We start from the raw sequence: 20,550 nt of genomic DNA on the forward strand, positions 1-20,550 counted from the left end.
GTCTAGGTATTGTCACATATGCCAACTTCAAATCATTTGTAGGGCCATCTGAAGAACTGGGTTGAACATGATTCTGAGGCTGTATCGGCAAACAGTGATATAGCTAATTACCCATACCTGCCATACTTCTATGAGAAGAAAGTGGTGATAAATGGATTAATAATAAATTTTATAATATGTAGCCTTACTTGATCTTTTTGATCTTTGAGATACCAAGAAAAGTATATTTAATGTCAGGCAGTTAGAATGATTAAGATCTTCCTTTTGTAGTTAGTATTTAATTGCATTGTGGATTTAGAATTTTATTGAAATGTTCTGTAGTCTAGTTTATTTCTGTAAATAGTCTACAGGTATATGTAAAGGATATTCATTATGTTTTAGAAAGGAAAACTCTACATATCTTATGAACCCCACATTTAAGTTTTTATTTAAAATTTTTTATAGCATACTAATTTTTTTTCCAATTGGCTATGAAATTATCTGGGAAAGTCATGTTAGAATATCTCATCGTAATTAGGAGTTTTGTCAAATTCTCCTGCTTAATAATGGTATTGCCTTTATATATTTTGGTATATTGTTTTCTGTTGTATAGATACTAACATTTTTATCTCTTTTGATAGATTATTTTAACAAAAAGATTCCTTTTAGATAAGTTAAATTGTTTTAAACTAACTTTTACTTGGCATGCCTATTATGAATTTTTGATATCTTTATTTTTAATTTTTCTATGTGATTTAATTTTAGGGATAGGTTTCTCACTTACAAATAAAAAATATGAGGTACAGATTTGAAAAGTTGAGACTTATATGGTTGATATCATCACCAAAAACAGTAGACATCCACAATTGAACCAGTTTTGCACTTAGAATTCCAAACAAGAAACTTGATAGATAATATGACAATATTGGACTCACGATGCTACGTGCTGCAAGAAAGGGGAGAAAATTAAAAAAAAAAAAGTTAATAGAACTTACTTAATTTTGTGTGATGATATGACTGAATTAGCTTTTCTTTTTGTCATTATCTTTAAAATAGTTCATTCATATCATGTAGGGTGTTTTCATATTTCTGCTCTCAAATTCTGAAAGTCACACAAGTTTACAAAAGTCAGTCAGTTTAGTGTAAGAACTTCTTTCAGTCTCCGTTAAGCAATAAACATTTATTCAGTGCTAAACAGTACAATAAATTTTGGAGATGTGGTAATGTACAAGAGGTAGAAAGTCACTAAATTCATGTCATTTATATTCTAGATCCAACATAAGACACTGAGGAAATGCAGAATGAATTTCCTCCATTGTTCTCACCTGCCAACTTATTGGTTCCTTACTGTTGGACATTTAATGTTTTCCAGTTTTCCCCCTCATACATAATGCTGCAGTGTATATTTATGTTCATAATTTAGTTTTACTTTTCTGATTACTTCCTTAGGCCCCACAAGTGCAGTTATGCATTAAAGGATAGTTACATCTTTAATATTGCTATGTTTTGCCAAAGGACTTTGTATGGTCATTATGATGCCCTCCCCTGAAAATTAGGAAGCCTAAGACTTTGACCTGCCTATCCCCTGGAGGAGGGGGGAGTGTTTATTTCTATTTTGACTCATCATGCTTTATATATTCATAATCAATGCCTAAAACTCAGAATTGAAGACTATTTTTCCCCAAGAAGGCCCATTTAGGGGACCATCATCCTCTCATGTCTTCTTCAAGGGGTCGGGTCCACATGGTGGACAATTATCCTACTTGGTCAAATGAAGCACTCACCTTTAGTTTTTCTCTGTATCCAATTAGTTTACCCAGGCCATGGCAGCTTGGAATATCTGTGGTGAACCTAAAACTCCAATTTAGCACAAGAAGGTACACACCCTCTAAGGTGCTAAGTGATATAAGCCAGTCAGATAAAGACAAGTATCACATAATATCACTTATATGTGGAATCTAATGAACAAAATAAACTGACAGAGACATGGAAGCATGCAATAGACTGACAATTCTCAGAGGAAAGGGGTGAGGGGCAGGAAGAGATTAACCAAAGAATTTATATGCATAATCCATGGACACAGACAATAGTGCAGTGAAGGCCTGGGGATGGGGGGTAGAGAGAAAGGATGAGGGGGTCAATGAGAGAACAAAAAGGGACATCTGTAATACTTACAACAATAAAGATAAATTAAAAAATAGGTCTTTACCTAAGGAATGGTTCATACTTTTCTGGTCGGTGTTAAAATCCATGATACTGGTAAACATATTATAAGACATTATAGAGGTTATCAGACTTTCTCCATTAATTAAATTGATGAGGCCTCTAGAAAGACCTATGGAAGGAAAAAATATTTTAGATGAAAAAAACAAAATTTTAGCAAGTAGAAAAATATTCTTAGCTATGGATATATATCGCATACTTTTTCTGCATACTTAAACTTTAGTCATGTTTGAAAACTCTCTTCAAGAAAATGCAATGATATGTTAACTGTAAGTTAAGTCTAGACCATCACAAGTACCAAATTAACTGTGATTATGGTTGATGTAATTGAGATAATCAACCAGAGCTCTCATTCCTTCTTTCAAAGTAGATGGAAATATGAAATTCATTATTTTTTGAATTCAGTGATTTGGCCTATATAAATACTTACATCACGTATTTATGGCAACATAAAAAAACAATGACAAGGTAAAGTAAATTCATAAACCAAGACTTTATAACACTGCACCTAGTGAAGAGTTAAGGCAATTGCCCAGATACTCTCACTTTAACACAAATTGTCTGATTTTCCTATACATCCTTTTTAGTGGTTTTAGAAACCAGACTCCATGAATGGAGAGCACCTTGATATTATCTATTCTGATCCAAATTTTCCTTCATTTATTATTATATTCTAAGTTTAGATAGCCATTAATTATCATTTTGCTGTGCTATTAAATGTGTCTATGGTGACAAAACTATTACTTGGGGCAACTTTGATGATTTTCCAAATTCCCACAGGAAGGAAACATTACACGGTAAAAGCCCTTCCTGTAGACCAACCACTCTATAGCTGTGATCACAACCTAATACAGTAAGTATGTTGTTGGAAGAGAATAAAAGCAAGGTAGTCTGTTCTTGTGGAAGCTCAATTGCTTTGATAGTTCACTTCTTCACCTACCCCTGCATTGACACCCTTTGCTGTAAGATTTTGCAGTTTCTCTCTTATAATAGACTGAAGAGATCCAGTCTGTTTGGTCATGTAATGATACAAGCAGAGGCTTGAGAAATATTTCTGCTTCCTCTCTTTTGGACTCCGTCACCTTCATGGCAGCGTTTCCTGGCTACACTACTAGGGGGATGTGAGAAATACTTGGAGGAAATGCAGATCACTTAGTGTCCAGGTGACCCTCCAGCTGACGGCAGATTTATTATGAGCCTGGCTAAGACCAGCAGAGCCCAGCCCATATCATCAGAACTGCCAGACTCATGAGAAATAATACATAATTATTGTTTTGAGCCATGCTGTTTTGGAGTTGTTTATTACTCAGAAAAACCTGATAGTCTTGTATAATTATTTTATTTTATAGTTTTGAGCCTCTGTGGATCCCATAGGGCTATATTGCTTCTGCTGCAACATGGATGGACCTTGAGAACATTATGCAAAGTGAAATAAGTCAGACAGAAAAAGCTAAGAACTGTATGATTTCACTCATATCCTATAAAATAAAAGCCTAATGTGCTAATCTGGTTGTCTGGTCGTCTGTTTAACCAATCAAAGTGTAATATGCTAATGATATGCTAAGGCCACTCAACTGCTCACCATGACGTGCACTGACCACCAGGGGCCAGATAGTCGACTGATCAACCAGTCGCTATGACATGCACTGACCACCAGAAGGCAGACAGTTGACCAGTCAAACACTTGCTATGACATGCACTGACCACCAAGGGGCAGACACTCTGACTGGTAGGTTAGCTTGCTGCTGGGGTCCAGCCGATTGGGATCAGGACTGAGCAAGATGGGCCAAACATGCCCTAGAACCCTCCCACAGTTCTCCCCTGGCTGGCCAACCTTCTGTGTCCCTCCCTGGCCCTGATCATGCACTGGTAGGGTCCCTTGACCTGGCCTGCACCCTCTCGCAATCTGGGACCGCTCAGAGAATGTCCGAGAGCTGGTTTCTGCCTGATCCACTCAACACAGGAGCTACCCCTCTGGTGGTCAGTGTGCTCCCACAGGGGGAGTGCTGCTCAGCCACAAGCCAGGTCTAAGCCAGCAGTCGGACATCCCCTGAGGGCTCCCAGACTGCGAGAGGGAGAAGGCCTGGCTGAGGGACCATGCCAGCCACCCTCCCTCCCTCCCCTGAGTGCACGAATGTCATGCAGGTTACTAGTGTGGAATATAAAACTGAAACTTATGAATACAAATAGCAGTGTTATGGTTGGCAGAGGGAGGAGGGTGGGGGGAGAAAGGGGCCCTAATATGAGGAAACAGGTGATTTGACTTTGGGTGGTGGGCACATGGCCCTATACTATACAGATTTTGTAAATTAGTAATCCATACATGAAACCTATATGTCCATGATGACTAATGTCACCCCAATAAAATTTAATTTAAAAAAAGAAAATAGAACTATAACAAAATGTGAATATTTGGAAATAAATAAAAGACTTGGGGGCATAAGAGGAGTCAACAGACCAGAAAAAGCTCAAGACAGTGTGAATGCACTCATGTGCTCTACTCATAAACCTGGACAGATTTTCTTTTTTTAAAGAATAAAATTTAAAAATGTAAAAGTCTTGCTTTTAAAACTCAGGCAAAAATATTTTCAAGAGAAAAATTATTTCTTTTTAAGAGGTATAATGTGAGGAGAAAAACAAAGTTCCAATAGTAATGGCAAGATGGCTAAAATTTACAAAAATGACCCTGCAAATTAACCCAAAGAAATATTTTAAATTCAACAATGGCAAGCCAGGAAACTAGTGGAATACTAACTAGATTATCAGAAGACAAAGTTAAGGGAAGTATGGAATGCTCTCAGGTAGAAAAGAACTCCCCCAAATCTTTTGAGTAGAAAGGGGCTGGCACTGACAGAGTCACATAGAGGCAAGGATAGTTTATAATGCTGGCATTCCTTAGAGTCTACCTCACACTCTTAATCTCCTTGTTTTGAAGACTTGGCTTCCTTTTATTCATATAGATACACTTGAAGTGTCTCCCCTACTCTATTTCTCCCTGTCTCAGATAGCTCTTTCCCCTTTAACTGGCCATAAAATAAAAGAATAAGTGTGTGTGTGTGTGCGCATGTGTGTGCACATGTACAACATATGTGTCTGCATGCACACATGCATGTGTGTGCCACATAAAAATTCTTTTTTAAAACAAATGCTCTAATTCTCATTATTAAAAAGTGGTGGGGGAAAAACAAATTAGGTTTTTGTTTTTCTTGAATAAGGCTCTCAGATTTTCAATGGGTTACATTGATTTGGTATTTTACTTTTAAATATATATGTGTTCTCCAAAATAGTACACACTAAAATACTGTATGATTAGTGATTTTGTTGTTTTGTACTTCTCAGGCTTTTGGTTCAAATGATGACATTGACTCAAAAGGCATTTTTTTTTTTTGTAATTGGAATTATCTTAATGACAGTGTTTTCAAAGGAAAAAAGGTGTTGGGCAATACAAATGTCACCAAAATATATATGCAATATTGTAAAGCCCCCAGAACTGTTCTGTTGGTACAAGGTAGAAGCATGTACAAAGTCAAGGATTCCAAATAATCCCCTGATCTAGTCCATAATTGAATATAAGACTTTAAACCATATGTAATAAGTAAGCCCGTCACTTGCATTTTATTCTGTTCTAAGCATCATCATCCAAATTTCTATGCTCAGTCCCAATGCCCCAGTGACACACTTCACATCATGAAAAGCAGTGAACAGATCTTAAAAATAGACAACTTAAATATATAATATGATATTTTAAATATAGGAAAGGAGAAAAATATACCTACCAAGATCTCTTATAGCAGCTGCAGTCAGCATGGGATCTGAACTCATAAGGATAGATGCAAATAACAACCATGGGGTGGTTCTCAAACGTAATTTATTCACAGATGTCAGATACCAAAGAATTAAGGTATAATTGATACAAAATCCAGGAATTGTAATTAAAATGATCTGCAAATAAATTTTACATATAGAAAAATTAGATTGACTTTTAAAAAGCAGACCTGTAGGATTATTAAAGATGTACAATCACATGCAACTCACCAACAGAAAATTTAAGTTATCTTATTTAACAACTATGTGCTTACAACTCTGGAAATAAAAGGCATATATTGCAATGAGATTCTTAGGACCTAAGAAATACTGTATTATAATTTAAAAAGAAACTTAATTTTCTTGATAAAGCTATTAAACATAGCTATGTATGTGTGAGGTATATACAAACATACCCTAAATACATGCATACATATACATGCATACACATTTGACTATGCATAAAAATTGAAACATAGTCTATAACATAAAAAATGAGCACAAGTTAAAAAAAGGTGTCAAAAAAAGAAAAAGAGAGAGAAAATATGATAACAGAAAAAAATGTAGAGAAATAGCAGAGGTCTATAGACTATAGACAATTTGGAAAGAAAAATTCTGTTATTATAGGGCTGAAAAACCTACCTACCTTCTGACTTCCCACCATCATCTTTTACTTTCCTATATTCTACCTGTGATGTCTACTTATCAACTTTATTCCCAAATGGACTTGGGAAAATGTGATTGTCCTGAAATTATGTATAAGAATTTAGAACTGCACCCCATGTTCATTGAAGTATTATTTACAATACCCAAGACATGGAAGCAGCTTTAAATGTCCATCAATGGATGAATGTGAATGAGTAAAGAAAATATGGCATATATATATCACAACGAAGTATTATTTAGCCTTAACAAAAAGAAGGAAATCTTGCCATTTGTGACAATATGGATAGACCTTTAGGACGTTATGCTAAGTAAAATAAGTCAAACAAAGAAACACAAATACCATATGAACTCACTCATATGTGGACTCTAAAAGAAAAAAAACAACAACTCATGGATATAGAGAACAGATGGATGGTTGTCAGAGGCTGAGGAAGGGGGGTTGATGAAATGGGTGAAGTGTTCAAAAAGTACAAACTTCCAATTATAAAATAAATAAATCATGGGGATGCAATATACAGTATGGTGGCTATAGTTAATACTGCCACATCGCATATTTATATGCTAATTAGACTTATTTTGATATGAAATCATTATGTTATATACCTGAAACTAATATAATGTTACATACATGTCAATTATTGCACTTAAAAATAATAAAAGAGCAATTATAATGATTTTGTAATAATATTGTAAAATGCTCTTACTGCCTTCTGATTACTTAGCTCTCTCACTTGTACAGAGACACTCATACAGAATCAATTGGGAAGTGAGCATCGAACTATAGCACAGGAGGCCTGGTGCAGGTGCTAGTGCTGAGTGATTTGGGTTAAGTCAGTTGATCATACATCTTTAACCCAATTTTAGAAGTGGCAGAACCATAATAGACTGTTTATGTGGCACTCCTGAGAGGAGTCTTCTCTGGATAAAACTTGATGATAGCATCAGGATAGTGAGAGAAAATAAAGGCCCTGTAGAACAGTTACTTCTAGGGTGGGTAAGTTCTTATTTCCTAGGTGTTAGTGGCCAGAATTGTTATATTACTAACTCCTGTTTGGAGGAATACATTAAAATAGGCTCTGAGACAAGAGGACTGAGGCCCAAATCCTTGTCCTTCCACATAGCTGTTGTTGATACTTCAATAAATCACATGGCATATTGTTTGCTAAAGTGGCAGCAGCAATTCTGCTTCCTGAAGCCATACCCTTGCGTGGCTATCGCTCACTCTGACTTTGAGTCAGTCGTGTGATTCATTTTGCCTAAAAGGAGTAAGAGCACACATGATGCAAGGAGAAACTTGAAAAGCGCTAGCAAATTCCATCTGTCCCTCTTCTGTTGATTGATGTCTGAGACTCTGCACCCACTGTGAAGAATCTATAATAATAAAAATGTAATATGCCAATTAGACCGGACAGCCAAACAACCTTCCGGACGTCCTTCTGGACATCCTTCCAAATGAAGCCATGGAGGTGGAGGTGGAGGTGGGGGCTGAGGCAGAGGCAGTTAGGGGTGATCAGGCAGGCAGGCGAGCAGTTAGGGGTAATCAGGCAGGCAGGCAGAATGGTTAGGGGTGATCAGGCAGGCAGGGGAGTGGTTAGTGGTGATAAGGCAGGTAGGTGAGTGGTTAGGGGCAATCAGGCAGGCAGGCAGAGAGGTTAGGGGCGATCAGGCAGGCAGGCAAGTGGTTAGGGGCCAGTGGTCCCAGATTGCGAGAGGGATGCCTGATTGCCAGTTTAGGCCCGATTGGACATCCTCCAAGGGGTCCTGGATTGGGAGAGGGTGCAGGCTCAGCTGTGGGTACCCCACTACCTGTGCATGAATTTTGTGCCCCGGGCCTCTAGTCCTGAAATAACCTCCTAGATCAGTGATGGTGAACCTTTTGAGCTCGGCATGTCAGCATTTTGAAAAACCCTAACTTTGGTGCCGTGTCACATATAGAAATTTTCTGATATTTTCAACCACAGTAAAACAAAAATTTATATTTTTGATATTTATTTTATATATTTAAATGCCATTTGACAAAGAAAAATCAACCAAAAAAATGAGTTCTCGTGTCACCTCTGACACGCGTGTCATAGGTTCGCCATCACTGTCCTAGATGATGAGATAATGTGTGGCAGTGACTCCTATTGCCTAAATCCAACACTACTAGTACCAACCAACAGACACATGAGCAGGGCCCTTCAGCCATCTATCTCATCCTCCTGCCTCAGCTGACTTCCAGAGTTGAACAGACTCAGGAGACAGATAGGCAGAAATCACCAGACCAAACTACTTTTATATCTCTACTAGAGGCCAGTGCATGGATTCATGCACTGGTGGGGGGAATGGCCTGTGGGGATCGCCTGTTGTGGGAGTGCCTCTCATCTGGTCAGCCAAGCGGCTGTGGACCCGCCCTCTGAGCAGCTGCTCCCGCTGTGGGAGAACCGCTCACCCTAGTCAGCCAAGCAGTACTCCCACTGTGGGAGTGCACTGACCACCAGAGAGCAGCTCCTGCATTGAGCGTCTGCCTCCTGGTGGTCAGTACACATCACAGCGACTTGTTGACCGGTCATTCAGGTCATTCCATGGTTCGGTTGCTGGGCTTTTATATATATATATTAGAGGCCCTTTGCAGGAAGATTCCTGCAAGAATAAGGCTTCTAGCAGCTGGAGCGAAGCAGAGAGGGGAGCGAAACCCACTGAGGCAGGCTTCGCTCCCACTCTGAGCCGCTCTGGCTGGGTTTCCCCTCCCGCTCCCAGCCACTCCCAGGCACTGCCCCTTCCCCTCCAAGCCACTGCCCCTCTGGCTCGCAGCCGCTGTGGTTGGGCTTGCCCTCCCACCTCCCGGCTCCATTTCTGTCCTCGAGGCCTCTACTTAGCTCCCTTCTGTACCGCTTGGCCTCCATGTTGTCCTCAGTCTTCCCTCGCAACTGGTATATGCAAATTAACCGCCGTCTTTTAGCTTCTATAATTGAAACATTGTATCTTTTGGGGCTATTACTTCAGGAGCTCAGAGCCGGGTGGCAGCAGGCAGGAAACCTTGGCTTCCTCTGTCACTGGAGCAAGCAAGCCTCACGTTCGCTTAAGCTGCCTGCCTGCCGGCCGCCATCTTGTCTGGCAGTTAATTTGCATATCTCGCTGATTAGCCAATGGGAAGGGTAGCGAAGTTATGGCTAATTACCATGTTTCTCTATTATTAGATGGGGGATATATATATATACACACACACACATACACTAGAGGCCCAGTGCATGAAATTTGTGCACTCGGGGCAGGGGGTCCCTCAGCCAAGCCTGAGCTTTCTTGCAGTCTGGGAGCCCTCAGGGGATGTTTGACTGATGGCTTAGGCCTGCTCCCAATGGAGCAGGCCTAAGCCACCAGTCAGACACCTTTAGTGCGGCCACGGAGACGGGAGGGGTTCCCACCACCGCCCTGCTTTTACCAGCCATGAGGCTGGCTTCTGGCTGAGTGCTTCTTCCCCTGTGGGAGCACAGTGACCACCAGGGGGCAGCTCCTGCATTGAGCGTCTACCCCCTGGTGGTCAGTACACGTCATAACACCTGTCATTCTGCCGTTTGGTTGATTTGCATGTTAGCCTTTTATTATATCAGAAGATATTCTTTTTAATTTCATTTTTTTGGGTCATTTGTATAACCTCCATTTTTCTAGACGCTTTTCAAGCATACATTGTTTTAATAGTTTTGTTTCTAATATAGTTTAGGTAATGGCTTTATATTTACAAAATTGTTTTTTTTTTAATTTTATTGATTTTTTACAGAGAGGAAGGGATAGAGATAGAGAGTTAGAAACATCGATGAGAGAGAAACATCGATCAGTTACCTCCTGCACACCTCCTACTGGGGATGTGCCCGCAACCAAGGTACATGCCCTTGACTGGAATCAAACCTGGGACCTTTCAGTCCGCAGGCCGACGCTCCATTCACTGAGCCAAACCGGTTAGGGCCAAAATTGTTTTTGTTAATTTGAAAGAAATGCACCTCTGCTTAAGATCTGTGGTGTTTTACCTCAAGGTCTTTTCTTATGAGTTCAAAATCTCACATAATTAGAAAAAAATCACAAAAGTTTATAAATTAGAGTTATAGTTGTTTCTGTAAATATTCTTCTTTGTCTTTTTCTTCTCCATGTGGGTGTGGGAAGTTTTAGAAGGAGAGTATTTAAAACATCACTTTTATTAATAAATTTCTTTTACTAGACCTAATAGATTTCACAATAGCTCTCTTATAGCATGACAGAGTTAAAATCACAACTGGTGTTAAGTTCTATCACTCATATTTTCAGGATTATTTTTTCTTCCATAATTTTTTTCCTGAGTCTTCAGTAGACTAGCCATTTGTCAAGATATAGCATAGTCACTAAAATATAAAGTTTATTTTACTTCTTTTACACCTAGCACTTTTCCCCTTTCTTCTTTGTTTCCTAATTTTGAGGAAAATTTTTAAAAATCTAAATATAGATAAAATGTGGTGGCTCATTAGTGAATGATATTATTGGAAAAGAATACTTTTTACCTGCCAAAATAACTTCTGGAACATGTAAACATCCATGTCAAATGCAGCATTAAAGATAATTACTGGTGTAAATAAATAATAAAATAATTGTGAATCCATCCATTGTATGGCACGAGCATATCTTAGGACCTAATAATATAAAAATATGTCATTTTCTTATTTATCTATCCATCTACTAGCATAGACTACATGTTAGATACTCTTATCTCCAACAAAAAAGGAAAACATACATCATAATGTAATAAGTGCTAATGTCTTAATTCTGTCAGATTTTTATAATTTTCCATCAGATTATTATCAATTACAGTGGAAAGTTACTGCACATACCTATGTACATTTTATTTTTTTAACTAGGAAGTACATTACATGGCCACTAGAAATATCTAGGAGATTTTCAAGCATACAAGAGGAAGGAAGACATTTCAGACAGATGGATTATCATACATAAAACCCACAAAGGAGTAAGCAATCATATCAAATTCTAGAAACTGCAAATAACTAGCCATGGCTTAAACAGAAAGTTGTTTTTGGAAGAATAGCAGTGTGTGGGAAGTTAATGCAGCTAATGAAATAACTAATTTGTGTTGTTTATCACAAAATATTTAGCTGATATTTATGAATTTTATTCTGAGCATCCATTCCACATCCATTCCATAAGGAAATACTGAGCACCTACTGAGTTGGGTGAGATCTATGCATGTGGGAGCTGATTCTTGTTGTTTCTTGTGCTTCTCGGGTCTTATGAGTGGTCATTGGTTGCTTTTCATCCAGACTATCTTTTCCAGAATGTTTGAGTGAATAAAAAGTTTGGAAGATAGAGCAAGGTTTCTCTCCAGAGCAAGGGTCAGATTTACTATATTGTTCAGTGCACTAAAGATAATAACTCTTTAGGACAGGTGAGCTAACTGCGCATCATAAACTATTCAAGTTCTCGAAGCTCAGGTTTCTTCTCCTGTAATTCAACCCATTGTGTGTGGAGGTTTTGTCTGGCCCTCTTCGTTCTCTCTCTGGGAGCTGGGACTCATGGAACAGGCACAAGAAAATGCTGACAGTCTGGCTTCTGCAGTTGCCCTGAGTGATAAGAGTTCTTTTTAGCTGGTCCAGGAGTCGTATGGTTTTTACCAGGATCATGAAACTGTGGCAGGCTAACGTATTAGCTTGCAAGAAGAGTAAAGAATTATTGTCAAATAGTAAAGTTTATAGAAGTACTTAAGATTGAGTTTGATCAGTAGTAGGGATGGAGAATGGACCCCGGAGAGCCCCGTGCAGCCCTGCTAGCCTAGTTACCATCACATCAGTAGAAGAGCAGCAGCTGCCCAGCTATACAGCTGGCCCAGTTCACTATCACAGCAACCAAGAGCAGAGGAGTCGGGACCCAGCAGCCGCCCACTGCCCCCACCCCCTCAGCACTGCTGACACCAAGTCTGACACCACAGGGCAGTGGGGCAGGGAGCCCTGACCTGCACAGCCTCATATCAGTGGTGCCTGCGGGTGGGGACAAGAAGATCTTCACAGGGAAGATTTGGGAACAGTGAAATGGTTCAATGTAAAAAATGAATATGGTTTCATCAACAGGAATGACCTCAAGGAAGACGTATTTGTACATCAGACTGCCATAAAGAAGAATAACCCCAGGAAGTACCTTTGCAGTATAGGAGATGGAAAGACTGTGAAGTATGATGTTGTTGAAGGAGAAAAGGATACAGGGCGGCAAGTGCTACAGGCCCTGGTGGAGGAGTTCCAGTGCAAGGCCGTAAATATGCAGCAGACTGGAACCATTACAGAGGCTACCCACGTGGCAGGGGTCCTCCACGTAATTACCAGCAGAATTACCAGAAAAGTAAGAGTGGGGAAAAGAATGAGGGATGAGCCAAGCTGGCGAGGCTCAGTGGTTGAGCATCAACCTATGAACCAGGAGGTCACGGTTCAATTCCTGGTTGGGCATATGCCTGGGTTTCCGGCTCCATCCCCAGTGTGGGGCATGTAGGAGTCAGCTAATCAATGATTCTCTCCCATCATTGATGTTTCTCTCTCTCCTTTTTTCTCTGAAATCAATAAAAATATATTTTTTAAAAAAGAATGAGGGATGAGAGAGAGTGATCCTGAAGGCCAGGCCCAACAGTGCCCGCCCTCCCACTGGCCAGGGTTCCCACCTTACTCCCTGAGGAGACTCTATGGGTGTTGACTACAGTATTCCAACCCTCCTGTGCAGTGAGAAGTGACAGAGGGTGCTGATAACCAGGGTGTAGGGGAACAAAATAGACCAGTGAGACAGAATATGTATTGGGGCTATAGACCATGATTTCACAGGGACCCTCCTCACCAAAGACAGCCAAGAGAGGACGGCAATGAAGAAGATAAGGAAAATCAAGGAGATGAGACCCAAGGTCAACAGCCACCTGAATGCCTCAATGTCGGTACTGACACAACTTCAATTACTGATACAGAGGCACAGAAAACCCTAAACTACAAGATGGCAAAGAGACAAAAGCAGCTGATCCACCAGCTGAGAATTTGTCCCCTCTGGAGGCTGAGCAGGACCAGACTGAGTAAATGCAGGCTTATCATCTCTTTCAGACTATTTTTTCCAGAATATTTGAGTGAAATATTATAAGGTTTAGTCATCCAACAAGAAGAAATGAATATGAAATTCCAGCAGTAAGAAATGAACAAAAGGTTGGAGCTGAAGACCTTAAGTGCTTGCCTTTTGCCATTGAACAGATAACTAGAACTATTGCATTATCTATGCAGCATGGGGTTTTTATTATTTTTTTCCTAAAGATGTCTCTTTTTGATGATGACAACATGTGATTTTTGTTGTTGTTTTTAAGCCTGTTTTTTCTCTTTAAATGTTTTAAAATTGTTTCATATCTGGTCAGGTTGAGTTTTAAGAACCTCATTTTTAATTTGTAATAAAGGTTTACAACTTGATCTTTTCAAAAAGTCAACAAACTTCCATAAAGGTCATAAATAATTGCACTTAAAATTGCGTTTGTATCAAAATCATATGGTTATAAAACCTATTCATGACAAATAAAGTAGTGATCTGCTTTTGTTCTTCCATGAATATATGTTTTCCATAATTTTTTATTTTACATCGCTGGTTAAATTTGTTTGGGAAAGTCAATCATTTTCACACACATTCTCATTCATATTCTGACTGACTGAAGTAGGTGTTGGCAAAATATTGTCCCTAAGTCAAAATTTCTCAATGCCTGTTTTGTAAATAAAATCTTATAGGAACACAGTCATGCCAATTCACTTATACATTGTCTCCTGGGAGTATAGCTACCGTTGAACTACAATGACAGATTTGAGTAGTTGTGACAGAGATTATATGGCCTGCATAATCTAAAATATTTACTATAGAATAAATGAAATTGTAATTATTCGCAGATGACATGATATTGTACATAGAAAACCGTAAAGACTCCATCAAAAAACTAATAAATTTAATAAGTAAATTTGGCAATGTAGCAGGATACAAAGTTAACACCCAGAAGTCTATGGCTTTTTTTATACACCAACAATGAACTCATAGAAAAAGAGGAACTAAAAACACAATCCCATTTACCATTGCAACAAAAATTTTAAGATATCTAGGAATAAATTTAACCAAGGAGGTAAAGAACCTGTACTCAGAAAACTATAGGATGCTGAAAAAAAGAGATAGAGGAAGACATAAACAAATGGAAGAATATACCGTGTTCATGGATTGATAGAATTAAAATGTTCATACTACCCAAAGCAATCTATAAATTCAATGAAATTTCCATTAAAATACCAATGGCATACTTCAAAGACCTAGAACAAACTCTCCAAAAATTCATCTGGAATAAAAAAAGATCCTGAATAGCTGCAGCAATCTTGAGAAAGAAGAACAAAGTTGGAGGGATCACAATACCAGATATCAAGCTATACTGAAAAGCCACTGTTCTCAAAACTGCCTGGTACTGGCACAAGAACAGACACAGAGACCAATGGAACTGAACAGAGAACCCAGAAATCGACCCAAGCCATTATGCTCAATTAATATTTGACAAAGGAGGCAAGAGCATACAATGAAGTCAAGACAGTCTCTTCAATAATGGTGTTGGGAAAATTGGACAGATACATGCAAAAAAATGAAACTAGACCACCAACTTGCACCATACGCAAAAATAAACTCAAAATGGACAGAGGACTTAAACATAAGATGGGAAACCATAATAATCTTAGAAGAAGCCATAGTCAGCAAAATAGCAGACATTTGTCATAGCAATATATTTACCAACACAACTCCTAAGGCAATGGAATCTAAGGAGAAAATAAACAAATGGGCCTACATCAAAATAAAAAGCTTCTGCACAGCAAAAGAAACCATCAACAAAACAACAAGAAAGCCTACCGCATGGGAGAACATATTTGGCAATGTTATCTCTGATAAGCATTTAATCTCTATAATTTATAGGGAACTCATACAACTTAACAAAAGAAAGATAAACAACCCAATCAAAAAATGGGCAAAGGACCTAAATAGACACTTTTTCCAAAGAGGACATACAGAAGGCCAAGAGACATATGAAAACATACTCAAAGTCACTAATAATCCGAGAGATGCAAATCAATACAACAATGAGATACCACCTCACACCTGCCAGAATGGCTATCATCAACAAATCAACAAACGACAAGTGCTGGAGAGGATGCAGAGAAAAAGGAACCCTCTTGCAGTGCTCGTGGGAATGCAGACTGGTGTAGCCACTGTGGAAAACAGTATGGTGTTTCCTCAAAAAACTAAAAATGGAACTTCCATTTGACCCAGTGATCCCACTTCTAGGAATATATCCGAAGAAAACAGAAACACCAGTCAGAAAGGATATATGCTCCATTATGTTCATAGCAGCACAATTTACCATAGCTAAGATTTGGAAACAGCCTAAATGCCCATCAGCAGATGAGTGGATTAAAAAACTGGTACATCGGTGCTGTAAGAAAGAAGGAATTCTTACAATTTGCCACAGCATGGATGGAACTGAAGAGCATTATGCTAAGCAAAATAAGCCAGTCAGAGAAAGGTAAATATCACATGATCTCATTCATTTTTGGAATATATGAACATCATAAACTGATAAGCAAAAATAGATACAGAGACAAAGAAGCATCGAACAGACTTTCAAACTATAGCCAAAAGGCAGGGGAGAGTTGGGGGTGGGGTATAAGAGATCAATTGAAAGACTTGTATGCTTGCATATATGCATAACCAATGGACACAGACACTAGGGGGGTGAGGGCATGTGCTGGGGTTAAGGGAGGCCATGGGGAGGTCAATGGGGATAAAAGGAGACATATGTACTATTATTTGTAATACTTTAAACAATAAAAAAATAAAATAAATGAAAAAGCTCAAAAAATAAAATATTTACTATATGTATTTTTACAGAAAAAGATTGCCACCAACCCTTGGGTTAGATGACTATTGTGTTAATAATGCATTCCATATCCTTTTTAAAAAAAATATATATTTCTTTATTAATTTCAGAGAGGAAGGAAGAGGGAGCGAGCGAGAGAGAAACATCAATGATGAGAGAGAATCATTGACCGGCTGCCTCCTGCACTCCCCAAACTGGGGATCGAGCCCGCAACCCAGGCATGTGCCCTTAGCCAGAATCGAACCTGGGACTCTTCAGACTGCAGACCGACGCTCTATCCACTGAGCCAAACTGGCTAGGGCAACATTCTATATCCTTTACAGTAAGTATATTCTCTCTCCTCTGACTCCAGCTCTTCCCAACTATGTGGTAATACTAGAGTTGTCTGGACTATATCTATGGTTTGCCTTGCTCCTCACTTCCAATGTCAGATACAAGGTTCTGTGTATATTTCTTGATACATTCCAAGCCAGGCACACTTAGAGACTAGCCTCTATTCTAATGGAAATGCGATTGAAACATTCCTAATTGAGGCAATACATTGGTTTGTTTTTTGTCAGAATTCTCTTGCTATGAGAGTTCTATAATAGCAGCTCTAAGTCACTCTAGGCTTCTATCTTGTTAACCAATTTTCGTCTAAGCTTTGCTTTTTCACACCCAGTTTCTTTTCCTACACATCTGATGTTATCCACATCCTAAGCATCTATCAAATGGCAGAACAATGAAGAGACAAGTATTTTAATAATCCTCTTAAGCCATCTTTGTATTTATATGAATCTTAGGTATAGTAAAAAATACTCATATTTACTATACACACCTGGTCAGATGCAAAACTGAGTATTTCAAAACTGCATCCGATTAAAAATAGTATCACAGGGAGAGGAATTATAAAATCTTTCAAGTGTAGGTTCAAAATTGCTGCAAAAAAGTAATTATTAAAAAGCAGTAAAATATTACATTTTAAAAACTTTAATATGATTTCTTAACACTGAGGACAATGAAATATTGATCCACTACTCACTTCCTATATTCCTGTATTTGAAACCCTCCTTCACACTTAAGCACATAGAATCAGTGTAATTACTAATCCATTTCCGCTTGACCTGTTCTATGAAGTATATCATTTCTTTAGAATCATTGGTTCTTGGGTTACTACTAAAATATCTATAGCAGTTTCTCCACACGCTACAAATCAGGTAGCTTCTTTGGCAACCCTGCAATAAGGTTAATAAAAACTAAACTTGAGTGAAATCTGACTGATTCCTAAATAATAATGAGGAACTAACCGTAATAATTATGCTGGTGAGAAAAAAACTAGCTACTTATTACTAGTTAGCTACTACATAATAGAAAGCATGGATATTTAACGTTGTTAATCCTTATTATAAAGTGCAATAAGCAATATTACAGTATTTTCTTCAGTTTAATGTCTTCTGCATCTTTTAAATACAATTCTTACATCAAAGCATGTAGAAAGGTGCATCCTTTTGATATCTACAGTGTTCTTTTCTTATCATAAGAGATAGGAATAATTTATCATTTGCACAAAACCAATGGGACACCATACCCAGTGGTTAAAAAGTAACTGAACAATTCAGACCTATCACTTTGAAATTCTTTGTCCAAGTAAAGAAAACAGTGGAACAGCTAATTTTAAAATATGAATGAAACTATAGTTTATGATAACACAGATAAAAAAAATCCCCCAACCCTTGATTTTCTACTTATCTGTTTCAATTCTCCCCATCATTTAAATCTACTCAGAACCTAGTAAACTAAGAAAGTATGAATATTGTTTTAACACTATAGAGATGAAGAATAAAGATTAGATGTTACAGGTTTCTTCTCAGGGGTAGGTTTTTGTTGGATTCATTTAGTTGAAAATCAGGGAACAAATGTATGAATTTAGGACCAAAATTCTGATTTCCTACTGCTGCTACTTTTAAAAAAATTCTATACGGTGGCATTTACAAATCCATCCATAGAATAAACTAAAATAAAGAGAGTTGCACCTACCTCCAATTGTGCAGATCAAAGCCAATATTAGAATGATTTCAGGGAGGTCCTGAGGATAAGTACTGAACTTATTCTTGACAAATTCTACCCAAGTGCCACCAAATCCTTTGTTTTGGAAAGTGTAATTAGTAGTACTGAAATTCACGTTCATCCTGTAGGTTCTCACAGACCATCTGTATCCAACTCTTACGACGCTCTGCAAAACTCACACAGGATCAAAGGAAAGTAAGACTTGCCTTCTTGCTTTTCTTTCATGATAATAATTTAAAAACAACCATTATTTCTCCTTGATCCTAGTAATATCTTAGGGTCTGCCAAAATTAGGGATGCCTCCCATTCCCATCATGCTTTAAATTTAACTGAGATAAAAAAGGTACAAACCCAAGTGGTAGAGATTAGCCAGTGTCATCCCATGCTCACTCAGCGTTATTCACCTGGCATCTATCCAACTCTGACAAGATTTTTCACCTAACTTGTGGCCAGGACCACAAGTTGGTGCATATCACTTAGCTCTGGGGATGGACAACTGAGGGGCTTGTCCTCAGCTTCCCTAAGCCTTTGGAAGTACGTTCATGGTAGCTATTCCAAAGTGGGTAGCAGGATGGGAGAAGGATCTCTTTTGTTTTTCTATTCAGACAGAAATTAATAGATTATGATGGTACTCAATCATAGTCTTATATTTACCATTTGGAACACTAATGGGTCAAGTTTCCTCCAAATTTTATATATCCATACAGCAATCAAGAACAAAATAAAAATATTGAAACCAAAAGGATTTAAAACAGGGGGGTTGTTAGATGTTCTGTCTCATTGTTACTTCTTAGATGAGGAACAACAAGGGTTATTTTGTGCCTTGGCTTGAAGGAATAGATAGTAGCTGCAGTCTGCAATCCCACCTGCTTCTGTGGTAAGGAAAGTTTTACATTGGTGCTCTCAAACTTCCTGAGGGATATTCTTCCAATTCTTTCTCTCCTAACAGTGGCTTAACATTTTCTACTGTCCACTATTAGCATCTGATCTGGCTGCCTTGAAAAGTAATCAATTAGTTTTACTAAACTTCTCTTTTTTCAGTTTCAACTATATATATATATATATATATATATATATATATATATATATATATATATTACTAGTACATGCTCTTTTCTGATCAAAATCAATATTTTAAAGAGAAAATTAAATGAATATGTGCTTATTATAAAAACTTTTGACATAATTATATAAACAAACATTTCAAAAACAGAAAACCATCCAGTTATGGCATCTAGTGGCTCTTATATGTTTTATTTACATAGTTGGGTTCATCCTTATATAATCATACTTTATGCTCTTTTCCACTTGGTATCCTATCAGCTGCCTCAAAGAGCCTTGTAAAGAGCATTAACCAAGTTTGTAGCATGTTGACACCAATATAAAAGTGCCTACTCTGGTCAGACGGCCTGCATGCAAAGGCCTGATGAGTTGCTGCTTACAGGGTGAAAGAATGAGCAACTTACTTCAATGCTGTTGGCCTCAGTTTTCCAACCTGTATAGCTTCTAGTCTGTGTCTTCTATCTCTCTTCCTAGATTTATTATTTTTTATTTGGAATCACCTGGGGAGCTATAATAATAGTGGTGCCTGGGTCTTATCCCTAGGGATTCCTATTGCAATCAGTCTTGAATTTCAGTCTGTGCTCCCCAGGCAATTTTAATAGATAGCCAAGGTTAGGGACCACTGTGATTCACCCAATGAAAAGGCAACACTGCTCAGTTTTTCAATGTTCCTGAGTCAGTTTTTCTGAGAAAGGGTATCAATGACTTTCAGTCGAAATGACTGGAAACACGTCTGTCATTGACAAGTTTGGGTTATTTATTTATTTAGTCTCAGTGAGGGAGAATGTTCACCCTGGGGAACTGCGGGCTATTTCAGTGAAAGGATGTAGGAAAGAACTTATTGTGGACAT

The 20,550-nt window shown here is 38.2% G+C and overlaps 1 protein-coding gene across 1 annotated transcript in view; it reads right to left on the reverse strand.

The window, feature by feature from the left end:
* SLC9C1 (solute carrier family 9 member C1) overlaps window positions 1-18,797 on the reverse strand; it is an 80,031-nt gene extending 61,234 nt beyond the window's left edge. The window contains exons 1-6 of the mRNA XM_036348539.1: window positions 18,608-18,797; window positions 17,409-17,509; window positions 11,181-11,309; window positions 5,979-6,144; window positions 2,189-2,314; window positions 764-925 (exon numbers count right to left, since the gene is read on the reverse strand). Of these exons, the coding sequence (XP_036204432.1) occupies window positions 764-925; window positions 2,189-2,314; window positions 5,979-6,144; window positions 11,181-11,309; window positions 17,409-17,509; window positions 18,608-18,758 (835 nt within the window). The 5' untranslated portion in view covers window positions 18,759-18,797. The remainder of the gene's footprint in view (window positions 1-763; window positions 926-2,188; window positions 2,315-5,978; window positions 6,145-11,180; window positions 11,310-17,408; window positions 17,510-18,607) is intronic.
* Between the last annotated feature and the right edge of the window lie 1,753 nt (window positions 18,798-20,550).

The sequence above is a fragment of the Myotis myotis genome, unplaced genomic scaffold, assembly GCF_014108235.1.
Source record: "Myotis myotis isolate mMyoMyo1 unplaced genomic scaffold, mMyoMyo1.p scaffold_m19_p_2, whole genome shotgun sequence".
NCBI lineage: Eukaryota > Metazoa > Chordata > Mammalia > Chiroptera > Vespertilionidae > Myotis > Myotis myotis.